Source organism: Formica exsecta, unplaced genomic scaffold (assembly GCF_003651465.1).
Source record: "Formica exsecta isolate Colony F162 unplaced genomic scaffold, ASM365146v1 scaffold465, whole genome shotgun sequence".
Taxonomy (NCBI): domain Eukaryota; kingdom Metazoa; phylum Arthropoda; class Insecta; order Hymenoptera; family Formicidae; genus Formica; species Formica exsecta.
The window spans coordinates 534,859-548,852 of record NW_021851887.1 but is presented as its reverse complement, the minus strand read 5'-3'; the positions used below and the strand labels follow the sequence as shown (position 1 = coordinate 548,852).

The window sequence follows — 13,994 nt, the reverse complement described above, 5'->3', positions numbered from 1 at the left end:
GGTCTACATGTCTACATTAAGGCTATATATCACATATTATTTAAAAAAAATAACTCGTATCGGCGATGAAATTATCTAAATATCATTACTAATTTTATAAAGTGGTCTACATTAAGGCTATATATCACATATTATTTAAAAAAAATAACTCGTATCGGCGATGAAATTATCTAAATATCATTACGCGAACGGTAATTTTATAACGTTTATTGCAATTTTTAATTTATTAAATAATCATTTATTGTATCATATATTGAAAGCTTGAACGAGCACGAATAGGGACGATTGTTACATTAATCAAACAATTTCGAGATAAGGAATGTTTCCCCGACGCAAATTGCTCTCGCATCACGTCCGAATCAAGTACAATGTTTCCGGAGTTGGTCCTTACATTAGGCTCGTGGAGTCCGTACATTGGCGCATCGGTGTATTATTAAAGCAGGGCGAATAACTTGGGCGGATGCCTAGGTCAGGTCCCTACGGTTCTGCTGCCTTCGTGTTCTCCGAGCTCCTCTCTTCCTCAGTACATCGCGAAACCAATCTCAATATACTGCATTATTAACGCCATACAAGGCTTGGCCACGACGGTACTACCGCCATTAAGCCCCGCAATTTTACCATGCCGGCTCCGCTGCCGGCCGCTACGTGGATTATCGTTATTCCGAAACGTCCGGGGGGAGAGCTAACCGTTCTAATGAATAATCGTTATTCTCGCGTGAGTTTTCGCGAGCGGCGCCGGCGGCGTGAGCGGTTGCTCCTTCTGATATTGATGTCGCCAACGGGTGAATTTTCTCGCGACCCGACGATCGTAAAAGCCGGGAGAGGATCGTAACCGAGATTTACGAGCGTCGAAGACGTAAGTCCGATGCACGATTTCTTCGAGAAATCTTCAAGGGGGGTTGGAAAGGGAAAGGAGGAGTAAACGCGCGCGAGTCGTACGTGCGAATAATGGTAATCGAGAACGTTTTCTTTCGATGGAGACGTTCTCTACGCGCTCTCTAGCTGACGTATCCATTTTCCCGGCTAATGCAATTTAGCCGCATTAACGACTTGTCGCGGATGCACATACTTAGTGAGCGAAACGAGACAGCGCGTCTTCGCTATAATGTATGGCCTCGACTGCTGATTAAATATTGCGAGAAACTTTGGCGAAATCGGCAAGGGACACGTCGCGTTCGTCTCTCTCAGTCTCTATCTCTCTCTCTCTCTCCCTCTCTCTCTCTCTCTCTCTCTTTCTATCTCTCTCCCTTTAGCACGCGCGTCTCCGAATCAATCTTAATACTACGGGGTTATTAATGACCTAGCCGAGGTATGCAATAACTCACGAACACGACATTAAGCGCCTAGTAGTTTCCAATGGGACTGCCGTTCGTCTTATCTGCCCAGATAAGATTACGCCATTTACGAAGCGAGTCTAAATGTAAACTGCATGCGACGACAAATCAAAAGTCATTCGAGAGATAGCAATGAGGAGAATATTTGATTGAACGAAAAATGTAATTTTGTATAAAAGAGAAACGATAGATGCGGTAAAGATATTTAAATAATCAACGAATTCTCTGCATGACAGAAGCTTGCCACAGTTCTCATGCAAATTTTCAATTTGTATCGTATAATCCGTTTCTAAATCAAAAGATAGTTATTTTAATTTTATATTTCTAAATCAAAAGATTATTTTAATTTTATATCGCGATATTTTATACAAATGTGACTTATTTAATCAGTGATTTAATTAAGTGAATTTAAAACTCAATTAGTAAATTATTGCGAGATGTCAGAGGTACATGCAGAATGTCGTTGGCATGCTACATACCAAATAGTACTACTGTTTTACAAAGAGAAAATCGCGGAATTATATAAAGAATTTAATCTTCGAAAAAGCTTTTGAACGTTCTGTTAGATGCTCCGATGCTTTTCATTCGTGATGTTATCGTGATGTTTTTCTATCTTTGATAACGAATATATTTGTGTGACATTTTTAGTATATTATCTTTTCTTGAAATAATAATACACAAGAAATTATGTAATAAAATTTGCAAAATTCGGGATATTATAAAATAAAAGCCTCTTAAAAAAAGATATATATATATAGAGAGAGAGAGAGATTCCTTTCTTTGTTTTTATCAGACCCACACTTTGACCTTACTATTTATTAATGATGATACGTCTGTTCCATAATAAAGTAACCTTGTTTGAATATCAAATCGTACAAAATTATCTCACTGTTCGCGCAAGTGAATCTTATTAAAATAGATTGGTTTTAGCTTAACGAGAAAAAGAGCGATTTAATAATTCTTACACACACACACACACTAATCGCCTTCTAAGATAGCTATCGATTCTCTTGGCTACAATTAATTGAAAATCGATAACGAGGGCAAAATTATTTCTGGTATTAGACTGTACGCCACATCGCACACTCTGGTATCTAATATCTGATATGATATCATCGTATATAAAAAGGTGATCTTTAAATAGCGCTCACTCAGTTCAAGGATTCAAGGAAAAATGCATCAAATTTTATGTTCCATTTTAGATACGACTTTAGATTTAAAGTGTATCTTACAAATTATGTTAAATTTCATGTTTCGATAAAGGATGAAATAATTACATTGCAAGTTATCGAACACAAATCAAAATTCAGATAAAATTTGAATTGTAAACTACTTATATATTATTCCTGAGTATCTAATTGAAAAGATTCGAATTATCTGCGGTTTAAATTTCTCGTTCGGTTTTATGCCAATTAAAGAGTTATGGAATACTTGTTCAATGTCAGAACCAAATTGCTCATTTAAATAAATTATATTCGATCGAACGAGCATGCAAAGTTTTAATTGAGAAACTCTGTATTTGATACTATATTACTACAAACATTTCGAAAGTGATATTGCTGTTTTTTTTTTTCCAAAACACTAGTAAAGTATAAGACTTTGATAAATCAAAAGATCATAACTATTAATAAATTTATCTCGCCATTTTACTTCTCTCAACCACGTTCGCGAATTTGTTTTCCTGTCTTCTTCGCTCGTCTTCTCTTTCTCTTTCTTCTCGCCTTTTCTCATCGTCTTCCCGAAACAAATTCTTCTTGCCGCGGCACTTTGGAAAAGGTGCCGCGAGACTCTTAAATTTTCAACGAGTTATTTCGAAACTTCCTAAACAAACTCCGACGCACACCTCGAGAAAGGGCAACAAAAGGAGGCGAGGCCGAATGAAATACGAGCGCCGTTGTGATTACCTGACAGTAGAAAAGGGAACGTTAACAAGTGTATTTATTTCTAGGCATCGCGGTAATATGTATAAAAAGATGCGTCTACATGTTTTCGCGGCATAAAGGCAGGTGACCCGGAAGCTGCCATATTGTTAGGAGACTGCGGAGAGAAGCTGCGAAACGAAGTTTGTCTGGGGCGTATTTAAACTTTTATTCGAAAACTTTTTAGTACCCATTCTAGCGTCAACTTAGCAGCCTGCGCGAGTTAAAGGGTCGCTTGTTTGTAAACTAGAAAGACTATAGGGTGCGACGAGGAAAGAGAAGGATCAGGGAAGGCAGAGAGATAGAGCACGTTGCATCGCCGGTGTGGCCGTCGAGTTAGTAGAATGTAGAAATTTGCGAGTGAAAGTGACCCAAGCAGAGAAGCAAATTCACTTGAGAGAATTAATTAAGGGATTTTCGTATACGCCAAATATTTAAATCGCTCTTAGTATACCCATTGAAAATTTTCAAATACATTTCAAAATGTTCCCTCTCGCCATGTAAAAAAAACCATGGCAATCTCGAACGAGTGTAAAATATGAAAAATATACTTATATTATATCTTCTTAAGAAAATTGCTATATAAAATAAAATTTTTATTTGGTCTCTTATGTATTTTTCAAAAAATGTATAAAAAATTAATTTAATATTGAAAATATGTTGACAATGTATGAGAAATTACTTGAAAAACGAGCATCTCGGCGTTTTTTTTTTTTTTTTTTGCGTAGTAGAGGAGAGAAGCTGCGTCGGTGTAACTTATATACTTCGAATTATTTCGCGTCATAGTTTTCGAGATCGCATCGACGAACGACACGCGCGGGACCGCGAACGATGGTAGTTTGAATAATCCGCACGATTATGGGTAACGAAATAAACGTCAAACCATCTTCCTACCAAGTCACGGAGAGTGAGTCTCCGCGCAGTAGAAGTATACAAGCCCCGTGGCGAATATCAACCTGAATTACACCCTAGGTTGATACGCATTGTACGAAATTATCGTATAAGTAAAGTTTCAATCTACCAGAAGCGAAGGATGCGACTCTCCCGGGATGCGCTTTCATATTTACAAAGATAAGACGTTAGCCCGCGCACGTTGAGCATAATCTCATATTGTTGACAATGTAATCGGATTAGTCGTGGCATGCGCACTATCTTATGGGAAGCTTGTTAAAGTGTTTGTTAAATACTAAATTATGTGTCGAGAGAGTTATTTAGTAAAGTAATTGCAACATTAAAATAATATATACACATGTAACAATACAATCTCAACCTTTCTAATATAATAATCATTTTGTAATTATTTGATGATATCTATAATAAGTAATTATAAATTTTAACGATTTTCTATTGATATTTAAATATGTGATTTAAAAATATAAATGTTGTATTTGCCACTCAAGTACTATTATCTCGATGAATTTTATTGCATGCGAAGTAAAGAAAATGTTTATTTTCTTAAAAAGCACTTAAAAAATAATTAAAAATAAAAATTTGGAAATAATTATCATATTCATTAAATATGATAATGAAAGAAATTGATTTTTGTGTGAAAGAAATATTATACAATTTTTTAAAAGGGATTAGAAAAGAGAAAGAGAGGAAATTGTATTTAGGCCAAGTAAAATTATGTGTTAAATGGTAATCAGTTAAAACGTAAAGTGTGGAGACGCTTTAGAAGATTACAGGCACTTTCCTCTTTTTTTTTTGCCCCGAGGAGGCATTTTGTTCAATGAAACGTCGGCATCGAAACGCAACAAGTTGAACTTGGCTCGTTTTCAAAGAGAGAAGCTCGTAGAATTCATCAAACCTGCACCCGCCACATACCCACGCGCGCGCGCGTATGTTTTCTATCCTATCTATTATAAATTGCTTCGCTCTTGTTACGAATGACATATCGACTAGGAACGCTGTTATCACACAGCAAAAATACACAAAATATACACAGAATTCTTTTTTTATTCTTTTACCTTATTATAATTGTGTGTCAGAAAAAGAGAAACTTTAAATTAATATCTCAATTAAATATTAATCCACGTATTTATTTTCAAGTTTTTTTTATGTTTTTTATTATTTGATTATCTAAAAAGTATATTTTGGGGATATAATGAATAGGATTAAAAAGCAATAAGATGTGATATATAATATGAATTAATACAAAGAAAGAAATTCTATAAGTTTAATCCGGTATAAAATTTGTGAAGATTTGTTTACGATCACCATGCACTGCAAGTTGCATCACTTTAATTGCAATGTTTGTTAAATTTACATCATCACGCGCAATTTCGCTGCTACGGCCTTGTATGGTGTAGAATAGTGCGCATAATATTACACGATAAAATCAAATGCAGAGGCGAGAGCACGGGAAAAGAGAAAGAGATGGAGAGAAAGGAAGAGAGAAAGAGATAGAGAGAAAGAAAGAGAGAGAGAGAGAGAGAGAGAGAGAGAGAGAGAGGAGACATGCTGGAATGGATTATTGGCGGGTGTAAAAAAAAAGGAAGCAAACGGAGAGTGCCCGGGTTAGATGAGAAAGGTCCTAATCTATTTTCAGGACGACCGAGCACGCAACCGCCAGCAAAAAGCCCGACCACCGTGTGGCCCTCCTCGAACAACCCCTACTATCCGAAAAGGACAGAGAGACCACCTCCACCGAGTGAGGAGAGGGTCGAGAGGCCCGAGCAGAAGCTACGTGGTGGCGAAAGTACAGGTGAGGCTTGCATTCTCTCACCAGGCCCTCCCTGTTTTCCCGTTTTTTCTCTAATTATCTCGGGGCTTGCCATTTCAAGCGTCCTGCTTTCGCGGCACTAACCCAGTTTCTGAAATATGATTTGAGCGATATCATGCGCTATTCTGCACCATGCACCCGTATACGCAGGCCGAAAATCGTAAATCGTATTGTGTATCTCGAGATAAGCCATCGGTAGAACGGCGCACAAAATTTATCAATGTCGAAAATAAACGCGAGAGAGTAATTGTAATATTAACAACTTATAAGAGTGAAAGGATTGAGAGAAAATTGTAGCTATGACAGAGAAATAGATCTGTGTCCTTAAAAATATAGCCAAGAAGAATTCTAGAAAAATGGAGATGTATGTCTTTTCTTTAAGATACTGTTTCTTCATATGCTTACGTTCGCTATATTTATGGAATTGAAAGAGAGATGTATCTTTATCCGACAGTATTGACTATACACTTTACGGGCACTGGAAATATATGAGATGTGTTCCGGATGTATCGGAAAATATTTTGAGAAACAAAATTAATGGATTCACATACTCTCTCTCGAAGTTTAAATTTTTAACTGAATTTACGATAATATATAAAAATAAAAAGATTTTTGAGAATTAAGGCTTCATAGATATAAAAATAAGACGATGATAATATACATTATACATTATACAAAAAGCTCATATAATAAACAAAACTTCACCAAAAATAATTAATAACAATGTTTCTTGAATTTGATTATCTCGATTGCCTTAATTATTAATTCCTCCAAATTCATGAAAGTATACAAAATGTATCAATTGTATATATCATCTTTAAGTATTTCTTAAAGCAGACATGTTTATTACGATTATTATTTTTCATGTATCTTTTAGCTTTTAGTATTCTGAAGTTTTTACTATCCTTGAATTATTATTTTAATGAGGATTTATTTCTAAGAACATTTTTTTTAATTTTTAATTTTTCAAGTTTTACACAAAAAAATTGTCTAATAAAATAATCTAAAATTCGCGGCAATGCAGATATGATTTGTACTTTAATATCTGCAAAATACATGCAAATATAACGATCTTATTATAAAATATATCAGCCATCTATGCTGAAATATTAACAAATATGAAAAATACATTTACGAGAGATTTTTGTTAAAATATTCATATTTATCTTGCATAGTTCTCTTCTCTTTTTCATTTCATCTGCATAATTTATCTCACACATGTAATATTATAATTAATTTATGTATATATATTTGTATAATCAATTTTTTCGTGTAACAATTTGCATATAACTGCGTACTACTACATTCAATTTAATTATGGATTCGTTATAAAAATAATTCTCCGCTTTTCAGGACTCGAGATATCGATCAATTTTCACAAATTTCTTTATCCTAAAGCAAACATATAACCAGCATTTTTATCATTATATATCTCGTAGTCATGCCTTCCTCGATGCCATAATGGGATAGGGCAATCGTGTCTACCTTGACGAAGCTCGAAATAGACGAATAGGTGCTCCGATCGTTAACGAGATAACGAGCTTTAGCGAAATGGCCTGAGAAGCCATTTCGTTCCGTTGCTATTAAATTCAGGCTGCAAACGTAGCACGTCAGAACGGAATCTCTAATAAGATGTTTATTTCTTAATAACAAATATAGGACATTGTGATTATGCTAACTGCTAATAAATAATACATAATTTAGTAATAATTCGCTTATTTGGCTAATTTTATTCTAATGCTTTGCATTGTCTCTTTTTTCGTTTAGACCTATTTTATTTCTACGGTCAATCAAAATTCAAAAAGAAATGTTAGGTTTCTGTTCAGATAAATGGATAACAGGATTATTGCAATTCAGATTTTACGAATAGCTTTGAAAATGCAGAATATTGTCGTAAAAGATTTTCTTGTATTCCCTCTATTTTTTATAAGCATTCTGGAAAAGTGGAAATTTTGTAGACATAGTCGAATCGATATCTTCAAAACAAAATCGATGGCGGATTGTTTACGTTCGGTAAGATTAATTGTGCTTTCAAATAAATTGCGTCAAATCAATTCCGAGCGCGAAAAAAAAATGATCTTCGTGCAGTACAGTATTCACAGTATAGTACGTATCGTCACGTGCGCAGATATATTAAACTAAGTAACGAATGTCAATTTTCATTGTAACATTTGTTACTTTGTTATTGCAATACAAACGACCACGCGTGCACCATCCATAACAAAATCTCTAGGGTGTTATTACACGGAAAATGCGTGTCAACCATGAAGCATTGCATGTGCGTTTGCCATTTGTTTTCATTCATTAGGAACTGTTAGCGGTGCAATAAATTACTTCATCAAGACAAGACAGAACGTTAAATCACAAAAATCTCGTAAACGTCATAATTTTTACAAGATCATTGACATCATCAAAAAATCGTTCTTTTTCTAATCTTAAGAAATACTTTTCTATTTTATTTTATAGAAATAAATAATAAATTTAATATGAGAAAGGAATTATTTCATTTTTTCATAGAAAATGTGGAAGTTTATACTTTAGCCATTTATAGGATACAATATGTATTAATAGTATTATCATTATATGAAAAGATTATTATAAACTTACAATATTAATGTACAAAATTTATTATTATTCACGTAAATATAATGTTATCTGTTATATAAAAGCATTGGAAAAATTGCATATAAACCGCAATGATGTGAACAACACAATTCAATTTTACAAAAAAGCTCGCGTGGCAGTCATTAAAGGTACGTTCACTCGGATATATTAGAATGATTGGCTAACATATCCTAGTACGCAAAACGTACTAGGCTTTTTTTCAAAACAATAAACTCCGATATGAGATGGTAAACTGAAAGAAAAATTAGATAAAAATCAAATGTAAGGCGCACAGCCGACGATTCACACTCACATTGATAATTGAAAATCAACACGAGAAAGCGATTTTGCTACAATAGAAAGATACGGATTCTCAAATATTTTTATTTTTAGTTATAACAAATTAATTTTTTTACACTCGTTTTACTTTCTTTTGACAGGAGCAATGTGACACTTATTATGAAAAGAGAAAATAATAAAACTATTGCAGAAAATGCATTATAGAATTGTTTAACTAAAGATCAAATATATTAGTAAAAGAATAAAAATAGCCCGCAAAACGGAACGTATATCAAAATCTTTATTTTACAAATGCCTTACTGATAGGGCGAATCGTCGATACTCGGGCGATGCATTCGAAGGAAGAATACAACAATAAAAATGGCACTTTCCTGTAGTTGCATGTCGAGGCGGCAAAGTTCAATTTATTCATGCACCGCTTTTGTACAACGCATTAAAGATGCAGCAATGACCTCTATTCCCAACACGGCGGCGTTCTCGCGCAGCGGAGACCCGTGCCATATTTCACTGCGTTTTTCTACGGCTTTTCTCTGTTGTTACCATCGCGCACTACCGTCGTGAATATTTAATCTAATAAAATAGTGAAATAAGTCCGCGCCAGAAACGCCGCTGCGCCGCGCAGCACGTGCGCCAGCTTTCTTACGACCGGTTGCAGCTGCAACTGCGGCAGGCCTCGCCGTGACGTAAGGCACGGTGGAGGAATATTATTCCATATCAGAGAATTTTCTGCGGAAATTCGTATTCCGCTGACCGATTTCCGCAGATCTGTCTTCCAGATATTGCCCATTAGTAACATAATCCGGATAGTTATTTTTTCTGGACTGTTTCTCGTCGGGTTCAGTTAATATTGGATTTCACTCGCGGGACGAGCGTATAGTCTTATATAAAATCAATGTGATACATAATACTATTTTAAACGATGTTCATAAGGTAAAGATTATAATGATAATTAATTTTTTATATATTTTTATATAGAATTATAATATCTATATTTTTAATGACGTCCAAAACATGCGTGTCTTTTCTTTTATATACAAATTTCATTTATGTATTTTTTTATTCTTATTTTTGTTTAAACTTGTAAATTTTTTATCAGCATGATTTATATTAATACGATTAAAACGCAGTGCAAGTTTCAAGGTGTTTTCGAGACTTATTTTTAATCTAAAATTGTGCAAAATAATCTTTTATTCGATATCCTCATGCATTCTAATAATTAATTTCAAACGTTGCCAATTGCCAAAGATGCGGCGTAGATGGAATAATTTAATTTGCGATAAGAGGCAAATACATGAGATATTGAGTATAGGGTGCTAATTCCGGCCTGAATAAATGTCAGTATCAGACGGTTCGTAACGATTAGCAAACATCGGCGTCGTATAGCGACATCATGATATCGCATATATATGTATATATAGAGTGTTCCAAAATTAGCTGCACTTTATTTCAACTATGAACTTTTAAATTAACTAGATTCATTTCAGGTTTATTTAGAGAAAACTTAATCGCGCCGCATCTCAATTTTAAAAATATCTCCATAATTTAAATTAAACTTGTAAATATAAATTTATTAGAATTTCGATTCGATATTATATAAAAAATGTTATTTTTGTTTGTGTCCTTAAATTGCGTTTGAAAAATAACTTTTATAGATCTCTTTAAACGAGACAGAATGTTTGTAAGCAAGGAAATGTTGCAACATGTATATTTTAAGGAATTATCGGGAAAAGAATTTTCTCTGAAAGAGGGGGACGGCAGAGAAAGTGCGATAGGGAATTTGGGGCACCCTGTGTACAACGCGTTCACACAAGGATACGCATTCATGCTCTCGTATCTGCTGCCCTGAAATATGCATGGGCATCTCTTAGTACGTTTAGGAGGAAATTACGTAGGAACAACACGCGCGGCCTCCATAGCATCCTGTTAATATTAAGTACGCCTCCCCCGCATTATCCTCAGGTACTAGATATTACCAGGCGTAGCCACCTGCCAGTAGTCGTGCTTTTAGCTGAGCGCGCCCCAACATACAAAGGTACGCATGAGTGCGTCAGCCGACAAGTCTATATGGAAATTATAGCGACATTTAAGCTCTTCAAATATATACTTGGCTATCAACGAGGTTAACAGAATAAATTTTATTTATTTTGAAATATTTTCGCGTTACCTTCCTAAAAATTTATATTCCAATTAAACGAATTCTAATTATATAACTGGCGCAGTATAAACTTTATTCGCAATTTTCTTACAGGGATGTTACATCCTTCGTATATATGACGCTATTTCAATATAATATTTAACATTTTTTAAATCGGTTTTAACGTAGCTCTCAGTAATGTAAAAGTTAATGCAGCCATTCAAGAGCAAAATTAAGAGCATTGGCGTTTCAGGGAAGTTAACAACATGTGTTGGATATGAAAGGCTGTAAACGTGTTATTAAAACGATAATGTCTTCCAAGAATTTTCTACAACTGCGAACTGGGTGCGGCTTATGGCGTTTAGTAATTTCATTTATTAACTCGATTAGCTGTTATATAATTGTAATAAATAATTTTAAACAAATTATTAATTATAACATTATTTCTCGAATTAATCAGTCATATATATTAAACATTTATGTTTTTAAATTGACAAACCTCGTAAAAATGCTGAAACGTTATTACAGTGACAGTATTTTTTTTTAAAAAAGAAGAAGGGAAAAATCTATATTAATATTCAATTGTTTATGACAACGATTTATGGATTCTGTTATTAACCTTATGTGTGACAAGAAATCAATTGTTTGCCCGATTTATTAATCATAAATCGTTTTAATGCAATCAATAAAATACAAGTAAAAAAATTATCAAGTTTTTATATTAAATTTATTTTATTTTAAATTACAAGTTTTTATATTACACGAGCAAGAAGTTCTAAAGAGATTAAGCGTATGGCATCGATAGCGCTTTAATCCAGAATCCCCGCGTACACGCAAAACATCCTTTAAGGAACATTTTAATTAAGCCGGTTTCGTGCAGGAAGTCTCTAAATTACGTCCTGTGCAGATTGGACGATTTAGCAACGCCAAGCCTGGCTATATAAAATGTGACTAAACGCGCAACGCGTGTCATGAGTTTTGCTGCACGAAACAAGATTGCAGGAACAGAACGAAAGGAAAAATAAAAGTTTTCAGAGGTGGTCGATTGCGACAAAACCATTTCATTTTGAATGGCTTTTGTTTAAGCGAGTCACGAAACATGCGCGCACGTCGTCGATATCGATACATATTATTCGCAGACGCGAAGAAACGATCCTAGAAATATCATTTTTCGCGAATATATATTTGCATGAATAATAAATAGAATTATTTTTTCTTTCGCATTTTAAAGAGAGTTTGCTGTTTTGTCCCGCGTAATTTTCGTGTATATTTTTTACTACACCTAGCTTATAATTACACACCAATAAGCCACAAGGATGTGTGTTTGTGCCGAGAGGCAAGTGGAATTTAATTACTTCTTGTCCGTTCTTTAAAGTTCCGTAGTAACGGGCGCGCGCTTTGTATCTAGTAACTTCAGTACCTCTATATTTAGAAACAGCCCGCCGTTAAGGATGTATACGCGAATGCATGGATAGCGCATGTTTTCCCGCGTTCCTTGCAAATGCAGTTTCATTCCAATTCCTGCCTGTAGTACTCTCAATAACGCCGTTTGACGAGCAGTTTACGCCGTTAATGGCAGCCCCGCATTGTTTCCCCTCCGATTCCGAGGAATTCCGGAATACCCGTTCCTGTTTGCGCGGATAGCCTTTTAAAACGAGATATGCGCGCATTTATGTTTATATTTGCTTTAAAAGTGTGCTCTGATCAAATAACATTCGATGGACTTCAAGTTCTTGTTACGGAAAATTGTGTCGAAAATCACTTTTCATTGTTGCCTTTTAATTATCTCAAGCAACCTTTGACAATAAAATTTTTTAAATTGTGTTTATAATTATTTAAAATAGAGAATTTACTTGAAATAAATTCTCAGTACGAAAATCATCAAATGTAACAGCTTTGCCATACGTTTTCACACGTAACATTTTGTGTTGCTTTTATGTCATCATATATCTCGGTTGCCATTTTCTTCAGAGCTTGTGTAATTTTAGAGGCTACCTAGAGATCATCGGGTTAAAGCGGCGCAATATCCTGGCTCAATGCGCAAAATCGAGAAACTGCGGAATATCTCGCAGCTGTGTTTTTACGAGGTTTAATTATCCGTAACGCGTCGTCATTACCATTTTGCAAATGTGTGCCAACAGGATACTTAATAACGCCCGATGTTAATCAAGCCGTTATATTATACAATGATAATCCATTTCATTACGCAGCTTGCCATGAAACTAATTGCGCATTCTTCTGCAACGTTGTATCTATATATAATTACTTTTTTCCTTTGTTACGCAGAGATATCGCAATTTAACAAACAGATATATAGCACACAAAGAGCTACGTAAAAACTGTAAAATGATATATATTATAATTATTAAATCAACTTCATTTTGTTTAAAAAACTGAAAACAATCTAAGAAAATCAATTCTTACGGAGGGATCGACATTGGAATTAGGATTATGCTTGTGGTTTTGTAAACATTTTCTAGAGTTCTCACGCCTGATCGTACATCGTAAGAACAAGGTGTGGAGTTGAGAGTTTGAACAGTCTTCGATCAAGAGCCTTGAAACGGCCAAGGCTCCGCGAAATCCTTTGCTATCCCAAAGGACTCAACTTTGCTTCTAAACTCCGTCCTTCCGTGTAGCTAATCGTCGAGACTTAACGTCAACCTAAAGCCTATTAAATTAAGCATCGAGGGCGAATCTTACTTTTAGCAACAAAGTAACAAGATCTTAAGTATAATATGCAGAAAGATATTTAAGCACACGTTCCACTTTAAAACTCTGAAAGTTATAATAATTTCTATTCCATTTGCAGCACACATAGGTAGATTCGACACATAACTTCTTAGAGTATCGTTTATATATATAATTTTTTAAATGTGGAAAACTAAAAAGATTGCTTCGATATTCTGTACGGCTTCGTAAATACTCGCCGTTACATCTTTCGCTATTGCAGATGCATGAGTCATTTGCTTCGATCGTGCCTA

At 34.7% G+C, this 13,994-nt stretch overlaps 2 protein-coding genes across 9 annotated transcripts in view; one reads left to right on the top strand and one right to left on the bottom strand.

Moving 5' to 3' along the window:
- The window catches only part of LOC115241062 (UDP-glucuronosyltransferase 2B31-like), a 403,584-nt gene that overhangs the window by 285,373 nt on the left and 104,217 nt on the right, over nt 1-13,994 (bottom strand). The window lies entirely within an intron of this gene.
- LOC115241064 (lachesin-like) overlaps nt 1-13,994 on the top strand; it is a 293,937-nt gene that overhangs the window by 250,184 nt on the left and 29,759 nt on the right. For 6 of the 7 annotated variants that reach the window (XM_029816603.1, XM_029816599.1, XM_029816601.1 and 3 more), the window contains exon 10: nt 5,802-5,957. The exons of the other annotated variant lie outside the window; for it this stretch is intronic. In XM_029816603.1, coding sequence (XP_029672463.1) covers nt 5,802-5,957 — 156 coding nt within the window. The remainder of the gene's footprint in view (nt 1-5,801; nt 5,958-13,994) is intronic. 7 annotated transcript variants of the gene reach the window in all.